Source organism: Ambystoma mexicanum, chromosome 3p (assembly GCF_040938575.1).
Source record: "Ambystoma mexicanum isolate Mex_15411 chromosome 3p, UKY_AmexF1_1, whole genome shotgun sequence".
In the NCBI taxonomy this organism is placed as follows: domain Eukaryota; kingdom Metazoa; phylum Chordata; class Amphibia; order Caudata; family Ambystomatidae; genus Ambystoma; species Ambystoma mexicanum.
The window spans coordinates 1255790647-1255811122 of NC_090925.1; the positions used below are offsets into that span (position 1 = coordinate 1255790647).

Consider the following 20476-nt stretch of genomic DNA (forward strand, 5'->3'; position numbering starts at 1 on the left):
AAGTCCCCCACCCATACCTCTCTTGAAGGCACAAGAGGCTCAATCTCTGCTCTGGAGACAGGCAGTCAGCCCCTGCTTCTTCTATCATCAGCCTCTCCAGCTCAGAGGACACATGTGCAACCATTTCATCTTCATCCACATCTACTCAACTTCGCACACACCGCTTCCTAGCTCCTTGAGACATTCAGAGGGGGAAAAGTAGTCCCTAGCCATTGTCCGATCTTAGCATGATATGATATGATATGGCATTTATAACGCGCCTATACACAAGTGTTTCAAGGCGCGACGAGGCAAGGGAGGGGGAGAAAAGGGAAGACAGACAACGATCCTACTAGGCCAGGTGACACGCAAGTGCATGGGGAGGGGCGAAGAGGAACAGGTGCAGGAAAGCAGGGGATAAGGGGAGGGGGCAGTGCAGTACATGGGATAGTTGAATAAATAAGATAAATAAAAACGGCCAGCTGGTGGCAAGTGCAGACATAAGTGCTGGTAGGGGGGCTGTAGGGATACAGAAAACAGTCCCCAGGTGCAGGGGTTGCCAGGGAGGCAGTGCAGGTGTGCAACTGGCGGGGCCTGGGCCCGAGATCAGAAAGGGTGGCCAGGTAACCAGTGCAGTTTCAGCCAGGAATTCAGCAGGGGAGAGGGGGAGAGAAAGCAGAAGCAAAGAGGAAGGTTTTGAGGTGCTTCCAGAACCGAAGATGGTTCTCCTTTTAAAGGGTAGATGGGGTTCAAGGAATGGATACTGCAGAATGCAAATGCTGCTCTTCCAGAACTGTGTTTTCGATCTTCTCCTGGTGCTCCCCTAGGAACTTTAAACCATGGGTTGAAAGGCAGCACCAAAGGTACCAAAATAATCAGCAAGTGTACCAGCTAATACCTGGGGCAGATAATGAGATGAAGAAATGGGAGAAACCAAGCACCTTCAAAAGACAATTTGTGCCGGACCAGGCCGATTGTTTGAGAATTCATCAGGCATTCGCTGACAGAATGACCTCAGCACGTAATAAAATTAGCCACAACCCAAATATAAAGGACCCTATGTTATAGGTGAATACAGGAAGGACTGAGAGGTATAAGGATATTCAAGAGTTGTTTGAATTTAGTCCCACCTCCATTATAGAAATAGATTAGATTTTGATGGACATGCAACCTACTACCTGTCCTGGAGACACTTTACCTTCCAAAATTATCCTGGAAAATTAGAATGTTTTTGCGCCATTCCTCACGAGATTCGTCAATGCTTCCTTCTCTCATAGATCCCACCTTTAATTAAAGAGGTTGTGGTGACCCCCTCGTGTTAGAAAAAATGGGAATGGACCCCAAGGAAGCATCCAACCTCAGTCCAATAATGAATACTCCTTTCTTATTTAATATAATTGACAAAATTGCCATAATTCAATTACAAAAGCACCTAGAAGCCGTAAATTACTACATATAAAACAATCTGGTTTTTGCAGTAATCATGGCACCGAGAGTGCGCTTTTCGATGTGCAAACCCAATTACTGACCACAATGGAAAAGAGTAATGCAGGGCTGCTGATCGTACTTGATTTATCAGCAGCCTTTGATTGATTAGATCATAAACGGCTATTAGACACGCTTGCTGATACTGGCAATTGTTTGAAGAATGTGATCGAGTGGATAGACTCTTTCCTTAGTGGAAGATAATCCAGGATTTGTTGAGGGGATGCCTCCTTAGAACCATTACAGATATGTTATGGGGTGCCACAGGGTGCCTACTTGTCCCTCTCGCTGTTTAATGTTAATATTAAACCATTATGCGTACAAATGGAAAAGCTAAATCTGCAGTTTACTAATTATGCTGATGATATACAGTTGACAATGGAATTTAGTGGAGATTATGCACAAGACTCAGGAAAAATGAATCACGTACACAGTGTCGTCAAAGATTGGATGACAACAAATTGGCTTTGCTTAAACAGCTCAAAAACAGAGCTCTTGGTTTATGGATGAAAGCAAGCCAGCGCAAACTAGGGACAAGCATATAAAGGGTTTGAAATCAAAGGATGCCAAATTCTGGTAGCAGATAAGGTAACAACATTAGGTGTTAAAGAACCAGGGAGAAAGGCTGGAGCACTGTGGAGCGCCACAGGTGGAGATAGAGGTGGGAGAGGAGAAAGAGCCCTGGATAACCTGCGAGGGACGGTCAATTGGGAAGGAAGTCAGACAGTCCAGTGCCCACTCCAAAATACCAAAGGTATCATGGAGCCGTTTTATGAGAATGGAGTGGTTGACCGTATCAAATGCAGAGGAGAGATCAAGTAGAATGAGAACAGCTGGAGAGTTAGAGTCAACAGATGCAAGCAATTCTTTGCGGGTGTTCAGGAGAGCAGTTTCCGTGCCTCTGGATGCTTGGAATCCAGATTGATGGTTGTGTAGGCAACCAACAAGCTCAGTATGCTGGGTCAGTTGGGGGAAGACCAACTTCTCCAAGAGTTTCTCAAGGAAGGGGGGGATAGAGATGGGGCAGTAGTTAGCTGGACACGAGGGGTTGGCAGAACGTTTTTTCAGGAGTGGGCGCACACAAGAGTGCTTAAGGGAAGAGGGGAAAGACCAAGTAGCAAGAGAATGATTACAGAAATCAGCAAATGCAGGGGCAAAAGAGCGGATATTGTCCTTATTAGTTCTGGAAGAACAGGGGGAGACCTGCTTGGAGGAGACCTTCATAGAGCGGACGACTCTAGTGACCTCATCGGATGTGATAGGAGAGAAGGAGAAGAGAAAGGCAGAGGGAGGATGGGAGGCTATAGGTGGCAGGGGGATGGGGCATGGGAGGGGGAAAAGGAAGAGAGAGTGCTCAGGATGTCCTGGGGTTTTGCATTGAAGGGTGTGGTCAATGCATTGCAGATGGCCTGAGAGGGAAGAGGTGAGACAGAGATGGCGAAAGTGTTCGCTATTTCCTTGCAGATTTTAAAGAGTTCAGCCGTGTTGTTGGATGCACCAGAGATGCAAGCCTGGATGTAGGTCCTTTTCTTGGAGCAAATGGAGAGTCAGAATTGCCTTTGGAGAAAGCAACAGGCCAGTCTGTCAGAGGGTGAGACTGAGGTCTGCTACTTCCGTTCCGTAGCTCTGCACTGGACTTTCAACTCCACCTCCTCAAAATCAAAATAATCCTTCCTTTCCTCACTTTCCCCCAGAAGCTCAATGTCTCTAGAGCCCTGGCACTCTCTAGGTTGGAGTACTGCAACATCCTCATCTTATTCCACCCTCTTACTCTCTACGTCCACTCCAGCTTATCCAGAACAGTGCTGCAAGTCTTATCCTGGACCTCAAGCCCTGGGGCCGCATCTCTCCAGCCCTAAAATCTATCCACTGGCTCCTGGTTGCTGCAAGATCAAATTCAAATCCCTCTGCATCATCCACAAGGCTGTCTGGGGCCGGGGACCACGCTATCTACAACTTGCTCTCACCAAATACTCTCCTGCCAGATCTTTACGCTCATCTGGCACCAACTCTGCATGTCAAGCGCTTCTCTAAAAAGCGAGCTGGCGGCCAATCTCTTTCCTCAGCTGGCTCCCTCCTCTTGCTCAGCCTTCCACTTCTTCTCCGTCTTGTGCCAGTTCTCCTCAAATTCCAGAAGCTCCTCAAGACTTTCCTTTTCACCTCCTCCTTCCTCCTCTCCCTCCCTTGCTAAACCCCACAGTCACTGAGATTGGAAACCAGGGCCCTCATGTGTCCTTCTGGGTCCTGGTATTCCCCCCCAATTGCCTTCAGCCTCCGCCCACTGCCAGCACTTGCCTTTGGGCACCCACTGTCCTGCGTTGTCTCACAGGCCTGCACTTATTGTATTGGCAGTTGACCACTGTTAGCAAGTCATGTCTGCCAGGCACTTAACAGCTGCTTGCAACTTACTCCCTGGCACTTCCATTCGTGGAACTCCTAGCACCTACCCCCCTCCCTCTTCCCTCTCTCCACTTGCAAGTTCTGAATGCTCAAAAGGTCTAGTAGGACTGCCTCTTTCTCTCTCTTTGTTGTTATATTTGACTTTCATTCTCATGTTCCCTCCGCGTTGCCCTGTGGGCACTTTGAAACACAATTTACTTGATGTATTAGCGCCTTACAAATGTATACTAAATAAATAAAGTAAGGCTCGAAAAGTGCTTCACTGGCTTCCAGTGGCGGACAGGGTTCAATTTAAAATCCACATCCTGGGACACAAATGTCTGTTCGGAAATGCCCCCGACTATTTGAAAGAGAAGTTGGAGTTCTATAAGCCTTGCAGAACCTTGCGGTTGAGTGACGCACAACAACTTATAGTTCCATGATTCAAAAGAGCAAGAGGGAATGGAAGATTATTCCCAGTATTGGTTGCTCAGGCGTGGCACGAACTTCCCATTGGTCTACGCCTGGAAAAACTTCATCTTTCCTTCAGCAAACATCTAAAAACCCTTCCCAAGGACGAGTAAAGTCGAATAGGTAGTCATTGCTTGTTGTGTCTTGTTTTTCTTTACTTGTCCTTGCGTTTATGGAGCGTCCTGATTCCCACGGGATTTGGAGCTATACAAACAGAAAATAATAATAATAAAAATACCTATGGCAAAGTCTAAATGTCTTCCATTGAGCAAATGCTACAATCATTTCAAAATATTGGCTGGGATAATTAGCAAGAGCTTCTGCTGTCCAGCATTGGTTTATAAGTTAGCACAGAAGAACTATTCGCATGGACTGTCTTCTGATTATCTAAAACAACTGGACACCTCTCCTATGCTAAATATGCAGAGCTTGCATCCAACATGAAGTCTTTGCATTCTCTGTGAAGGAGACTCCCACTTCTAATCAGGGAGTCAACACATGAGAGGGATGCCAGACCTGGCAGGCTGTAACCCTGTAAAAGACATGTCAACCCCCAGGAAGGCAATCTCCCCCAACCATGGGAAGGTTGCCACCCAGTGGAATATATCCTCACTCCTGAGAAGAAAGTAAGCCACAGTTGCCCTGTGCGTGATCCCCACTCGGGTGCCAAATGACTTCCTGTAATAGAGGACCACAGTAAAAGAAACCTGCCTATATAAGCAGGCAGTCGCACAGAGAGCAATCTCGGTCCAGAGCAGGCAGTGACCCTGTGGGACAGATCCCTCTTCTAAGGTGATCGCTGCCATGTAGGAGGGATACCCACTTTTAAGCAGGCAGTCACCCTATGAATGAGACATTCAGTCTGGAGGAGGCAGTAGAGATGCAGAGCATGGGAAAGGTGTGGTACATGACGACCCGTGGGGGAGGAAGGTACCAGAAACCCTTGCACATGCCCTGGGAGAGAGGCATTAGATGCCTGGTTGCTAGGAAACGAGTCTATTCTTTCACAGGAATTACAGAAAGAGATCCCGGGGTGGAGTGGGGTGGGGTGTGCGTGCGATAGAGGTGGGAATTATTTACTATAGTAGTGACGGACATTGGGCAGAGATGTGAACCGGCTGTAGCGCGGCAAGCAGGGTGCTGCTTGAAATGCGTGACAAATGGCACATGGGTGTTTAGTTGTCATCATAGGACATACAGAAATGTATTCTAGTTGCTTATTGTGCATGTTCCATGGCATCAAAGCTTGGGAGGAATTGCCTGTTTAAAAGGCGTTTTGCTGTTTGATTTTCCCAACAATGTCCTTGACCAATGGTAATCCCTCATAAAATTTTGATTTGAAGACTCACGGGGTGCGGGCGAGGGGTTTGCGGCGGTAGCCCGGTTTTAACTACTTTGCACAATACGTGTTGGTAGGGGAAGTTGTGGAAGAGAGTTCTAAACCTTGTTGGTTTGAACTGCCATGCCAGGACTGAATGCCATGCCAGGACTGAAATCACTACACTGGCTCCCAGTGGCTGCGAGGATTAAGTTCAAAACCCAATGCATTAACCACAAGGCCTTCTGGGGCCTTGGGCCAAAATACCTTCAACTCTCTCTTCCTAAATATCTTCCTTCTCGAGCTCTTCGCTCATCCACCTCCAACTCCCTCAGGTTCAGCCGCTTCTCCAAGCAACGAGCTGGGGGTAGATCTCTCTCCGCAGCAGGGGCCTCCCTCTGGAACAGCCTTCCTGCCTCCCATAAACTTGAGGAGAACCATCTCCGGTTCCGGAAGCACCTCAAAACCTTCCTCTTTGCCTCCACTTTCTCTCCCTCTCTCCCCTGCTAAAATCCACTAAAACTGCACTGAATCTGCAACTGGGCCACTCACCGATCTCGGTCCTTGGCCCAGCACACTCTTCCCTCAACTACCTACCTGCACTACGGGACTGTCTCTGTATCCTACAGCCCCTTTCTCACGGCACTTACCTTGACCTTGCCACCAGATGGCTCTATTATTTATCTCGTATTCTACTAACCACGTACTGCACTCTCCTTGCACTTGCCACCAGCTGGCCCTATTATTTATCTTGTACTCTACTAACCATGTACTGCACTTTCCCCTCTCCCCTTCCACTTTTCCCAGTCCCCTCTACCCTTGCACTTGCGCGATCTGAATGACACCTGGCCTAGTAGGATCGTTGTCTGTCTCCCCTTGTTCCCCTCCCCCCTGCCTCGTCGCGCCTTGAAACACTTGTGTATAGGCGCATTACAAATGCCATATCATAACTGCAGAGGAAGCACTACCTTGGCATGATATATAGAATCAGGGGATTTCCATACACATTTGGCATTTTGAGGGACAGCAGTTCTCTGGTTGGCCACTGTACAGTTTAGAGTATAGGAACTTGAGTCGAATGCCATGCCTTCACAAGATGATGTGGTCCCACGGGTGGAGATGGAGGCACTGGGCCCTGGCGTGGTGGCACTCTAAAGTCCCTGGAGCAGTTTCTCGGGAGCGCCTAGGTCTGGGCTGCTGGCACAGTCAGAGAGAGGATTAGGGATCTGAACAGGTGGAGAGAAGCCCCGCAAGGGGACAATGTGCAGCAGGACTTCAGCAGACCATAGAAAGAGGTTGCAACTCAGTCAATGTGAGGTGCTAACAAGAGATGCATGTCTAGGGGGGCAGCAAGATGCTGCAGTGGGGGTGCATCCAGCTTGTCTGGCTATTGAGGGTCCGCATCAAATACGAAGATTCATCAAAAAGGTTTCAACCAAATGGAAGCACATTATTTATTTTATTTTGTATATTAAGTGCGCATGACGATACCTTTGGGAAGTAGCGGCGCATTGGAAGAGTGGGCCCATTCAACATTTAGAGTGGGCTTAGAGGACTCCCAGTCTTAGCTCTTGCCCTTTGTTCCACTAGAAAGACTTGGTATCATCGTGTTCTTGGGTGTCATTATGTTCATATCATGGTCATCAACAGGAACACATATCATTGGACGGGACTGATTTAATACGTGTGTGTCTGTCTCCTACCTTTTCCATTTCATGAAAGAAAGCATCGATGAGGTCCCGCGTTATAGAAGGATCCCGGGTCGCCTTATGATCCTGTGCACAATCACTGATGAAGCGCAGGAGCTCTTTCTCTGGCTGAAACAATTTCTGCACAATCCCTGGTATATGCACCAATCCTGGAACAACGTTCAGCACCTACTCACCAACAACAGAGAAGGAAAAGACCTCACATAAAATAAATGCAATATTTAGTAAATGTGCAAAGTGAGAGAAACTCAAACGGTGTTAGAGGCCCTGACAAACTGTTAAATGTGAGCCGATACGGTAACATTGAGTGCCTGCTTACAACAAAACAGTCCACATTCAGAAACAAACATGTTTTCTCATATTCTGCCATTTATTTATTTTTTAATCCACTGTTATATTTTGAACCTGTCCACTTGTAATTTTGTGTCCTTCCACTTCCAAGTGCTTTTTGCTAGGTTTTCTTTGCTTTTTTAGGTCTGACTCAAGAGAGCTTTTGTCAGTGCCTGGGGCTGCCATTTTGTAGTAACGACTGAAGCTAAGTAGAGGAGAGATTTATAAAAAATGCTTTAAGAAGCACATCTGTTTCCCTGATGCTTGCAACATTGATGTCTTTCTTATCTTATGCTTAATTTCACCGTGTTAAGTTTTGACAAGTGGCCTTCCAGTGTGAGCACCTATATTTACAACACTAATGAGGTCTGTAGGCTAGTTTCGACTTTATTTCCTCTCTGTGAGAGCTGCATTGCTGAATCCTATTCCCCACTGACAGCAAAGAAGCCATGGCAAAGCAACCCACCATGGCAGCCACCACAGGCCCGCGAGATGCATCTCATTTGTTTCGGTCGAACGTTTGTTTTTAATAACGCAGGAGAGACCAACCCAGCGCGCCCCACTTCCCCCCACCTTCACCCTATAGCCTTATCCAACCCCACATCTACATATTAATACAAATGTACAAAACTCTCGAACAAATTCGACCACATAAATTCGGTCATTTCTCATTAGGTATTTTTGAATTCGATCATTTCTGCAGATATCCACATCACACAGGCTGGTTTCGGTCAATGGCGAAGTGAGCAATAAACCCAATGTCTGGGGTTGTACTTTTGGAAGAGTAGCAGCAAGAACAGCTTGGACGTGCCATTGGTCCACCGGCAAACACCCGAAAAGCAATTCCAACCAATGGCACCAACCTGCAGGTACACCCCCTACCTGCAGGAGTGCGATGTCCTACACACCAGTACCCCGGTAACCTTCATTACAGTGCATTGTAGCCCAAGCTGTTCCCAGGCTACGGGAGATGCACAAATCCAAAGGAAGTTCCTGTCATGATAAAAAGAGAAGGCCTAATGGCGCACTTTCTTTTCTCCAGAGCCTGGCTTGCTCTTAAGTCCACTGCGTCATGCATCCACCCCGCCCCTTCTATTTCTCCCAGTTGCCGCCGCATCCCTTCATAGATATCACTCTACTAATGCCCTGGGGGCCATGCCACATTACATTTCCACAAAAGGAAAGGACTGACGGGTCTATGATTGACACTGCTGACCCACTGCCCAAATTATTTTAATAAGTGATATCTGCATAAAATATCACTTTGCTCATCCCCATTAAAGGAAACAGCACAGTGTGCCTGTTTGAATGAGTGGTTTGTGTATGTTTGTGCAAGTGTTTAAACAGTCCGGGGCATCCCCCTGTATGCTCCTCAGCCGGGGCCGCAGAACAGTAGACATCGGCCACCATTAGCCCAGGGCACTTATCATGCACTAAAGACATGGGCCTGCCTTGCTGCTCTGCATTGGCAGTGGATTACAGTACAGCATGATGACTCACAGAGAAGGTCTAGATTACTCCTGCAAAACGTGGGGAGACCCCTCGCCCCTATGTTCACTAGCAGCACCATGGCAAGTCCCAAAAGCTTGGCCAGCCAACCTGCTCGATCCCCCCTCCAGCCACTGGTGCACACAACAGCAATGCGGCAGCTCTGCTGTCCTTGCATGACTGGGACCAGCTGCCTTCTCCAGAACTGCTGCTAAGGTTCCTACACCAGACCCTCCCCGGGTAAGTGCATCAACCCGCCCTGAAGCAGGGGCAATGATCCAATCACATTGGAGGAGAGGGGGAGGATTATTCTGGCCTCTGGCTACATAAACCTATAATAAAGGTCACTCCACCATTACCCTTAGCATACAATCACACCCTGCCCCTCATTTCAGCGTTCAAAACAGTCGAATATCACTGCCTCTGTGTTACCTTCTAAACCTACTTGAAGTTGGGTTGAAAATGAGCAAATCCATTATTAATGTCCAGTCATTCAACCAGTACACATTCTCAGGAATCGCATTACACCGCCATTCTGATATTCGCATTTACATTCCAATGTATTGTAAAGTGTGGTTTGAGCTACCGCAGTGGTAAATACATGGGGATCTCACTGAAAGGACATCAGCATGTCACTGGGAGACCTTATACATCTCACTGGCTTCTGATCGTATTAATGAACGCACGTGATCTCATTAGTGGAGTGCATGAACTCCCTCTAATGAGAGCTTGTGCCTTTCTCTGGGATGCAAGTCTTAACATCTTCAAGATTACCTGGCTCTTCTGCAGGATGATTGGCATCTTGCTGACTAGCTGGCAAGCATGTGTGGCTGTCGCAAATGGGAGGTGATGCATGTTACACGGATGCGTGTGTGTGTCTCGCTGAAGAGGGAAATGTGTATGTAACTGAGGTGTGCACGTGCCTCTTCCCAGGGATAACTGGGAGCTTCTTGAATTCAGGACATTTCTGTAGCTCGGTAAGGGGAGCGTGTGCTTTTCACCAAAGTAAGGTTTGTAAAGCTCAACGGCACAGGTTGTGTACCTTGCATGGGGATGATTATGCATCTCGTGAAAGTAATTGAGGGACGTTGTGTATCACACTTGGGGAATCCTTGTGCATCTCATGCATGAGATCGTTGTGCATCCCACTAAGAGGAACTTTGTGCATCTCAGTAAGGGAATTGTTTCATCTAAAGGCTGCTTATCGGCCACGCTGCACCTGCTGTGAACATCTAGCCATCAATCCATGCGCTCCATCACCCTTCCACCAATCCATCCATTCATCCATCTGCCCATACAAGTCTATTCCTCCAAGTCCACCTTGCTCACAATGCTTGTGGGTCTGTTTGTATTACTTCAATAGAGCACCAGAATGCCTGCTAGGAGGATCAATTAAAATGGTTGGCAATAAGGTACCATTTTTCTCCTGCTGTAGACTCTTATTGCTTCCTTTACTCTGCACATTATGGCTTTGTTGATATTCATGGGGACCAACTATAGTTCTTGTTTATTTAGTTCTATCAAAATGTTCCCCGCGTGCCTTACCCACATCACACCCTTCCCCCATCCAAAATTGACCTGATGCACGAGGGCTTCACGATTCAAACACAAACCTGGGTATTATCAGGTCTCAGAGCCTATATTGTTGAAAATATGCTACTAACTTCCTCCTCTGTCTATTATCTCTAATCAAATAAATTCATATTTGATTTCCTTTTGATAGATGGCACTGTCTTGTTGCATAATGTGTATTTACCTGATGGGTCCGTGCCTGACCTGGAAGAAAAATCTTTGTCGGTTTAAAGAGGGTCAAAGAGATCCAAACAGCATGAACTGTTTAAGAAAACTTTTGAAAGGATCGAAAATTGTACATGTTTGTGACTAATACATGAATGTTAATGTCTCATTCTCATTACAGTATGCATTGTTATTACTCATTTGAAAAGTATTATTGTGTCGTTTATTCATTATCTGTTCTCCGCTCCTTTATAATGGCACCTGGTGATAAGGTACACAAAGGCGGCGTTGATGGATATTGACGATTCACCATATCGGCATGTGCCTGAATGTGAGCTTACATGCTGGGCAATGGCTAATAGTTGTCAAAACTACCAGCTGCACAGTGCACCAACCTGCAACACAGTCCCAAAATATCCCCCACAAGGTTTTCTCTCTAGCCATATGTTCTGGCACTTTCAGCACTGCCCGAGCACCCCCAAGACCAGTTAAAGCATGTATGTAGGTGTGCTCACTGTTTTGAATAACAACAAGTCGGACACAACCTTTCACCTTTACTCGGATAAACGCAGTACCCATTTCTATTGGATAAGGACACGTTTTACAAGCAGTGTTTCCACTTTGAATCCATTGCTCACACACACAGACCTGCTACTGGGCTTTTCCAAGCTCTGAGAGTTCTCAATGAGCAGGGATGTGATGAGCATGGCTGTGATGAGCATGGCGGTGATGAGCATGGCTGTGATGCGCATGGAAGTGATGAGCATGGCGGTGATGAGCATGGCTGTGATGAGCATGGCTGTGATGAGCATGGCTTGTTGAGCATGGCTGTGATGGGCATGGCTGTGATGAGCATGGCTGTGTTGAGCATGGCGGTGATGAGCATGGCGGTGATGGGCATGGCTGTGATGAGCATGGGTGTGATGAGCATGGAGGTGATGAGCATGGTTGAGTTGAGCATGGCTGTGATGAGCATGGCCGTGATGAGCATTGCTGTGATGAGCATGGGTGTGATGAGCATAGCTGTGTTGAGCATGGCTGTGATGGGCATGGCTGTGATGAGCATGGTTGTGTTGAGCATGGCTGTGATGGGCATGGCTGTGATGAGCATGGAGGTGATGAGCATGGCTGTGTTGAGCATGACTGCGATATGCATGGCTGTGATGAGCATGGCTGTGATGGGCATGGCTGTGATTGGCATGGCTGTGATGGGCATGGCTGTGATTGGCATGGCTGTGAGGAGCATGGCTGTGATGAGCATGGTTGAGTTGAGCATGGCTGTGATGAGCATGGCTGTGATGAGCATTGCTGTGATGAGCATGGGTGTGATGAGCATGGCTGTGTTGAGCATGGCTGTGATGGACATGGCTGTGATGAGCATGGCTCTGATGAGCATGGCTGTGATGAGCATGGTTGAGCTGAGCATGGCTGTGATGAGCATGGCTGTGATGAGCATGGATGTGATGAGCATGGATGTGATGAGCATGGCTGTGATGAGCATGGGTGTGATGGACATGGCTCTGATGAGCATGGCTGTGATGAGCATGGTTGAGTTGAGCATGGCTGTGATGAGCATGGCTGTGATGAGCATGGATGTGATGAGCATGGCTGTGATGAGCATGGATGTGATGAGCATGGCTGTGTTGAGCATGGCTGTGATGGACATGGCTGTGATGAGCATGGCTGTGATGAGCATGGTTGAGTTGAGCATGGCTGTGATGAGCATGGATGTGATGAGCATGGCTGTGATGAGCATGGATGTGATGAGCATGGCTGTGATGAGCATGGTTGAGTTGAGCATGGCTGTGATGAGCATGGCTGTGATGAGCATGGAAGTGATGAGCATGGTTGAGTTGAACATGGCTGTGTTGAGCATGGCTATGATGAGCATGGCCGTGATGAGCATGGAGGTGATGAGCATGGCTGTGTTGAGCATGGCTGCGATAAGTATGGCTGTGATGAGCATGGCAGTGATGAGCATGGTGGTGATGAGTATGGCTGCGATGAGCATGGCTGTGATGAGCATGGCTCTGAGGAGCATGGTGGTGATGAGCATGGCTATGTTGAGCATGGCTGTGATGAGCATGGCTCTGATGAGCATGGTGTTGATGAGTATGGCTGTAATGAACATGGCCGTGTTGAGCATGGCTGTGTTGAGCATGGCTGTGATAGGCATGGCTGCAATGAGCATGGCTGTGATGAGCATGGCTTTGATGAGCACGGCTGTGATGAGCATGGCTGTGTTGAGCATGGCTGTGTTGAGCACTGCTGTGATGAGCACGGCTGTGATGAGCATGGCTGTGTTGCGCATGGCTGCGATATGCATGGCTTTGATGAGCATGGGCGTAATTTTAGGGGACACGGGGGTGTTTGTCCCCTCCAACTTTCATGACACACCATTTTGTCCCCATTCATTTGGCTGTGGCACATTTCTTTCAGATGTCATGTCCCCTCCAACATTTTCATCAATGTTACTCCACTGTTGATGAGCATGGCTCTGATGAGCATGGCGGTGATGAGCATGGCTGTGATGAGCATGGCTGTGTTGAGCATGGTTGTGCTGAGCAGCAAGTCTGTGTTGGTGAGAAACTGCTGCAGCGTTGAACACTGCTAAATAATGGGTCAGGAGCATCTCCATTAATCTTCTGCTGTCCAAATTAATGTCTTGCTTGCATGCATCCAAACATATTTACATTAAAAATCAAAAAGGCTGATAAGAATTTAAGAAACCACAATCACATGTCATGCTAAGCAACCAATTTGACTATGTTAAGTTTTGGAAGGGGCACATAATGACGGGCTGGTTGATCAATAGGCTGAATCACAAAGTGACCCTTGAGCCCATTCTCAAAAGCTGCCATCTAGGAAAACAATAAGCAAAGGGCTTGCACAGACAAGGCCCTTGATCATTGGAAAGAATGTGTAAAATGTTACACACGCTAACACGTCCATTGGCTGCCATTTGCCCAGATGTGTGACTGGAAAGGAGATGGCAAATATCTCAGTAATCCAACAGCAGATGGCTTATGCTCTGGCAAGTTCTCTCAGCTTTACAGTGATATATTTATGGCTGCTTTTTGTGTGCAGACAGTTAGCAGCCATACGCTGTAAGAAGCTCTGTCTCCTCAAGTAGTTGTGGCAATTCTTCACAAATATTTTCATAGGCAAATAACAATGAACTACAAGGACAGTTTACCGCAGGGAATGCCCTTTTTACTCTCTGAATGTAACTACAGGACTGTTTGCCTTTCGCAATCATATATTGTGGTTTAAAACCCCGGGAGGATAGCTCAGCGGCAACGTGCTCGTCTTAGAAACAAGACGACACAAAGCAACACAGGTTCGATCCCTGGGTCTGCACTTAGAAACCTCTGGGTATTAAGCGCGTTATAAATACACAACTAAGACATAGGGCCTTATTACGAGTCAGGTGTTAAGGGTTTTACGGCACCGTAAACGGCGCCGACTCTTAACGCCTGATTACAAGGTCCCTTTGCGGGATGGTGATTTTAACGCCAGCTTTTTGCAGGCGTTAAAAACCATGCCGCAAATGGAACTTGGTGCTAAGTACGGTGCCGCAATTTGCGGCACCGTACTTAGCGCCTTCCCCATTCCCATTATGCCCTATGGGGCAAAAATGGGAATGGGGAAGGGCCATGGCGGAAGGGGGAATTACCACTCCGCCAACCTCGGAATGGGGTGGTAATTCCCCATTTCGCCATGGCAGAGTCGGAACGTTACCGGCATGGACCATGGTGCTATTAGCACCATGGTCCATCCGCCGGGGTCGTAATGAGGCCCATATTCCTGTAACAGCGCCTCGAGGCCCCTGGGCTGTGGGAGCGCTTCAAAAATGCGAAAAAAAAATAGTTTTTTTGTTTAATGTGACGCAAAGTATTGGATTGGTAGAATAGCTTTAATGCTGTCCAAGCATCTCTCCACATGTGTAGACATTAGAACACACTGCATGTGTATGGCAGGGCAAATCCAAATAGTAGTAGCAAATAGAATAGGCCAGGATGTCCCCCCATGGTGTGGGCAAGGCTTTCAAGACAGCAGAAGCCTCTTCTTGGCACCATCTTATCTTGATCTTGGTATGTAACTTTGATTGCCATTTAACATTTTGGTCAATTTGCATATGAAAGGTAAAAACTGTAACGAACAGTTAAACCAAGAATAAAAAAAAATAAAAAAAAATAAAAAAATATGTAAGGTACAATAACTTCAAAGCTATTCCAGAATCCATCCATATGTGTAGGCATCAGTAGACATCATGTGCCCAGCCAGTTGGAGCCAGATAAATAAAATACACAAAAAGCTAAGAACGACCACCACGCTGCATTACCGCCTCAAACCCCTATTCTATAAAATGGCAGTTGTATAGTAGTTGCTTCCAAAGTTCATTCATTACTGCAGGTTCAAATGTGTTCACACTACTAGTCACGACAGCATGTTGACAGTTCAGTTGAGGGGTGATTGACGTGTGTGAGGCCTTTTAGTGAGAGCCAATTAGCATTCAAATGGCCTTTCAGAAGCTTTTTTGATTTCTCATTTGATTGATTCATTATATATATATATATATATATATATATATATAGGAGTGTTATCCTCTATTATTTTCAGTGTGTTAGGTGTAATCACAGTGATAATTGCAATGATTTTCTATTACTTTTTTCTTCTAATAAAAAGAAAGGAACATTGCAGGCGACTATGAGAGCTTTCATTCAGTGCCTTAATTGAGATGTTTTCATGAATTTAAGAGCATGTGATTTAAGTGTAGGGGGGGGGCATTTATGTAAATGGAAGTATATTGTTTTACAGTATAAACTAGGCCCTGAGGATAGCTCAGGGGCAATTAGCTTGTCTTGGGAGCTAGAAAACTTAGAACAACACAGGTTTGAAACCCGTTTCCGCACTTAGAGACTGGTCTCAGGTATTAAGCATGTTATAAAAGATTAATTAATATTCGATAAGGAACGGTTTGGTAGGTGGTTGAACAGTAGTCCCACTATACATTTAATGATATTAGTATATCAGTACTGTGTGTAGGGTGAGGGTTGTTAGCCCCCTGCAGGGGTTTATTGTCTACTCTCTCTACCTACCATAGCCCCTACTGGGAGGGTCCAGCACACTCTCTTTGGGGTGGAGGAAAGGCTCTGGTTGTAATTGGGTGATACAAATCCCATTAACCACAATGTGCTTGAGTCTTCATTGGTTTCTTCACTTGCATACTGTGTAGCAAATGCTAAATACAGTACCCATTTCTTAATGGTGCAGTGTCCGTTGTTATTTGAGCATGTCCCACCCATTTCAGTCTAGATGTCCAGGGGTCCTGAGAAGTAGTGTCCACCAGCTGATGGTGAGAAATTGTACTGGAGGGTTATCCTCTGACTTTGTTGATGTGAGGACATTGCTGGACCTGGGCTCAAAGTTGGCTATGGTGTGTTATAATATCTAGATCTAAGTTCAGACCACTGTCTTTTAGCTTGGTACTTGAGCTCTTATGTCCTCCTGTATGTGGTATTCAAGAGGCCAACTTTATAAACCATCACTGATAGATTCTGCAATGAGTGCCCATCCTGTGTAAAGTGTCGTCCCACTGATGTTTCTGTCTCGTGATTCAAGATAGGTGGTTTGTGTAGGTTTATCCTTCATGCATCTCCTTGCAGGTCTCACCAACATAGCTCCCTTTGTGTGCATTTTTTGCAGTGGATAAGGTACTCAACATTGGATGATCTGCAGTTGTGTGTCTTTTGCATCTGTATTTTTCAGCTCTGCAGGGTTGTTTTGGCAGATCCGGTGCAGATGTGCTGGCATGTTTTGCATCTCCTGATGACGTATTGGTATGTCCCAGGTCTTCTTTGTTCTTGATCTACTGGAAATCCACTCCTAGTCAGAGCCTCTGCTAGGTTGTTTGGTTGTATGCAAATAGAGGAGCTTCTTTCAAGATGTTGCTGAATATTGGTCTTAGATCCTTCACAATCATATTCAGTTGTGTTGGTGCTGGATGGTAGATGACAGCCAAAATAATTTGTTCTGTGTCTCTGCTGCCTCTGTATTGTAGTAGGTTGTCACTGGTTATTTTGAATGCAAGGTCAAATTCCCTGAAAATGTGTCTGGCTGAGTGACCCTTCTGCAACAAGGATGTGTAGAGTGTGGCAAATTGGTTGTCCCTTTTCTTCCTGTTGGAGCATAATCATAGGTATTGGATGGCCTGGCTGTAGATAATTGCCATTTTGTAAGGCTTGGGTGGAAACATGCCCTATGTAGGTATTTGTTCCTGTCGGTGAGTTTAATGCATACAGTTGTTTCTAGATGGCCATTCCTTCCAACCAAGATGGTTGTATCCAGGAAATGTATGCTCCTCTTGTAGTATTCCATCGTGGAATTGTTGGAGTGTCTTCACTGTCTGTCCAAATCAAGATGTCATCAATATAACACAGGTATGTTAATGGTTTCAGGGACTGTTGTTTTAAGAACTCTTGTTCGAGGTCCACCATGAGAAGGTTAGCATACCAGGTGCCATTTTTATACCCATGGCCGTTCCGGTGTCTTGTAGTAAGTGTCTTCCTTTAAAGCAGAAATTGTTGGGTGTGAGTATGAATCTCATGAGATCTGTGATAGCTGTGCTTGGGGTGTCCATCTTGGTGTTTACTTTTTGCAGGAATTTCAGGCATGCAGCAAGTCCATCTTCATGTGGAATGTTACAGTAAAGTGCGGACACTTCCATCCTGGCCAGGAGTGTATCGGGTGATGCATTGTCTATCTCGTGAATCTCTATGAGGAAGTGTGTTGAGCCCTGTATAAAACATTCTGTGTCCATCACCAGGGGTTTTAGGATGGATTCAAGATATCCCAATGTGGCTTTGGTTAATGTATTTACTCCAGACACGATCGGGCATCTGAGAAAATCAATGGTGAGTACTGTAAGCGACTTCAATTCAACACTACAGCTAAGTCAATGCCTAGTCTGGGATGCTGATGGAAGCCCTTATTGATGTATTTTTATGTCCAGTTCATTTACTCTGGATGACAACCCTTATATAACACCACTGTCTCAGAATCCCACGACCCCGCTAAGCCAAGAAGTAGGTTTGTTTTGCAAATTTAAAAGGTTAATTTGAAAATTAAACAATATATATCTATCACAGTTTTATAGTAAATTAATATTCGATAGCACACTTGTGAGGATGATGGTGATCAACAATGGATAATGTTACAGTGGTACACTCTTTTTGATGGCTTAGAAGTGATATAGAGAGGATGAAGTAGCTGAGAATGCTTTTATGGCTTCAAGGACAATGCAATGATGAATGGAAATGCAGTACAGAAAATAAACTTGATGTGACTTCAACTAAAAGACAATGTAATCACTTTTCTTTGACAATTCACCCCCCCCCCCTTTATGCAATGTAAAGAGATGGGAGGAAAGCACACAGTTCTCCGGAATGCAATCAAATATAATTCAGTTCCCCCCTAGCAAGCTTAGAAGAAAACAGGTAGGAGTTTTTAAACACAGGCAATATACTTTGATGTGGTTGCAATTATGTGAAAAATGCTTTTAATTCCCTATAGGAGGTTCAGGGTGAGTGAGAGATACTTAAATTAATTCAGGATCACTTTAGCAATGCTCTATGAGTGATTGTCAGGTTGCACACGAATTTCAGCAAGGAAAGCAAGGACAAATATTTTTACACGTGGCTGAAATTAAGCAAAATATCAAATCGCAGCAAATTCAGTCACGTGCGTCGAGCGTAATTACGGAGGCAGTATAAGGGGTAGGAAGTCGGTTCTAGGCTCGTTGGAAAGCTTAGAATCTTAGCTTTAAGATGACAGTTAAAACTCGCTCCTAGCACAAACGGTTCCGGAGATACGGCCGATTTAGTAATGGTAGTTTTTCGGATTTTAAATTTTAAAGCTCAGAAGGACAGATGACAGTTTTCAGTTTTCAAAATGACAGAATGACACGATTTTAGGAGGCAGTTCTAATAGGCTAAAATAGTTTGGATTAGATTATTTTAAACTAAGAGATTGGTTTTGGCACAGTGCTAGCTGGGTACTCACACTAGATTTTGGACAGGAATGCGACTTTGTCACCGAACGGGTCAGGATTGGCTGGACTTCTGCTAGCAGTTCTTCACAGCGATCTGGTCTCTGGTTCTCTCTGGTTCCGGATACAGCACTGCTTTCTGGATACTGCTACAGGTTCTTGCAAAAGTTCTTGGCAAAGAATTCAAACAGCTCGCCCGGCTGTTGAATAGTTTGGTTGGTTTTGAGGCCTGCTGAAGAGGATTCAGCTTGTGGATTCAGGCCTCTCTGCTACAAATTCTGGAGTTAATTTCTGGTCTCTGGAGATTGATGGATTTGAAGTCTGGATCTCTGGATGTGAAGTCTGAAGTCTCCCGGGAAAGCGTCCCGCAAGAAAGTGGAAAGTGAATCTCTCTACCTGGGTTTCAATGTTCCTTTTATGTGTTTTGAAAGTGGGTGTGTGCCTGGGCCTAGCTAAGGCTGCCCCTCTCACTTATCATTGGCCAAGCTTTCCTCTCTCCCTTGATTGGGGGAAAGAAATGGAGTGTCAGAGTGATTTTGTAGGTTTTATGGTCAGAGGAACCTCCCCTTGTCAAATTGCACACAAATCTATTTCTGACCCAAATACATATTTATCTATGTACCATTTTTCTAATATTATTGGTCCAGTTAACATATTTTCTGTAGCACCAAACCATCCGATCCCTGTTTTTGTACAATGTTGTGAGCACTTATGATAGAATTCTCCCCTTTTCATCCAGATAACGACCTCTAAACCTTTTCAGATTTTACACAAATGTGCACCAGGGATATGGGTTTCAGATGATATAGTGTCAGATTTTTAACAGGCATACATTTGGAGTAACAACCTTTTTTCCGCTACTATCCCCAAGAGCATACCACAGGGTCCTAGCACCTCTTAAAATGTGCACAGAAAAATCACAAAAATGATGATGTTATTTATATAATTTTGACAAGTCCGCACTGTGAATTATCTATCTTTTTAAAATCATGCTCTGGCCTCAAAGGGGTGTGGTTTTCCAAAGCACATGGTGGAATTTGTTTTATCCACTTCCCCAAGCTCAGCTTGCCCTCACAGGCACTGCCCCTCCCAGTTTCTCCCAAGAGGAAGCCATTTTACGACCCCCCCCAATATAACATTTGCCTGAGTCCAGGACAGGGCTTTGTTCAACTTCCTGCAGTCTGCAGGTACCACTCCCCTAATTCAATCAGAGAGGTGTCACCTCCTTTTGGTGGGGGCAGCAGGATGCAGCTAGGCCTGGGAAGAGTTGTTGAGCCAGTTCAACTCCTGTCGGGGGTAGTTGTCAGGCAGAATTCAGCTAAATGTCACTTTAGTTCCCAGTTTTCTACATTCAAATCCAACTTACAATTTTTGCACATGCAGCTAGAATGCTGATTCTAAGTTCAAAACTATGACATTTAAACAATTGCAACCTATGTGACACTCACAAGTAGGTCACTCATTTATTCTAAACATTTAGTTTTTAGTGGCTTTAAACCCAAATTCACTTAAGCTTCTGACATCCCCAGC

The 20476-nt window shown here is 45.7% G+C and overlaps 1 protein-coding gene across 1 annotated transcript in view; it reads right to left on the reverse strand.

The window, feature by feature from the left end:
- The window catches only part of LOC138581422 (cytochrome P450 2D15-like), a 271254-nt gene that overhangs the window by 105147 nt on the left and 145631 nt on the right, over nucleotides 1–20476 (reverse strand). Inside the window, exon 5 of the mRNA XM_069652738.1 lies at nucleotides 7336–7509. Within this exon, the coding sequence (XP_069508839.1) occupies nucleotides 7336–7509 (174 nt within the window). The remainder of the gene's footprint in view (nucleotides 1–7335; nucleotides 7510–20476) is intronic.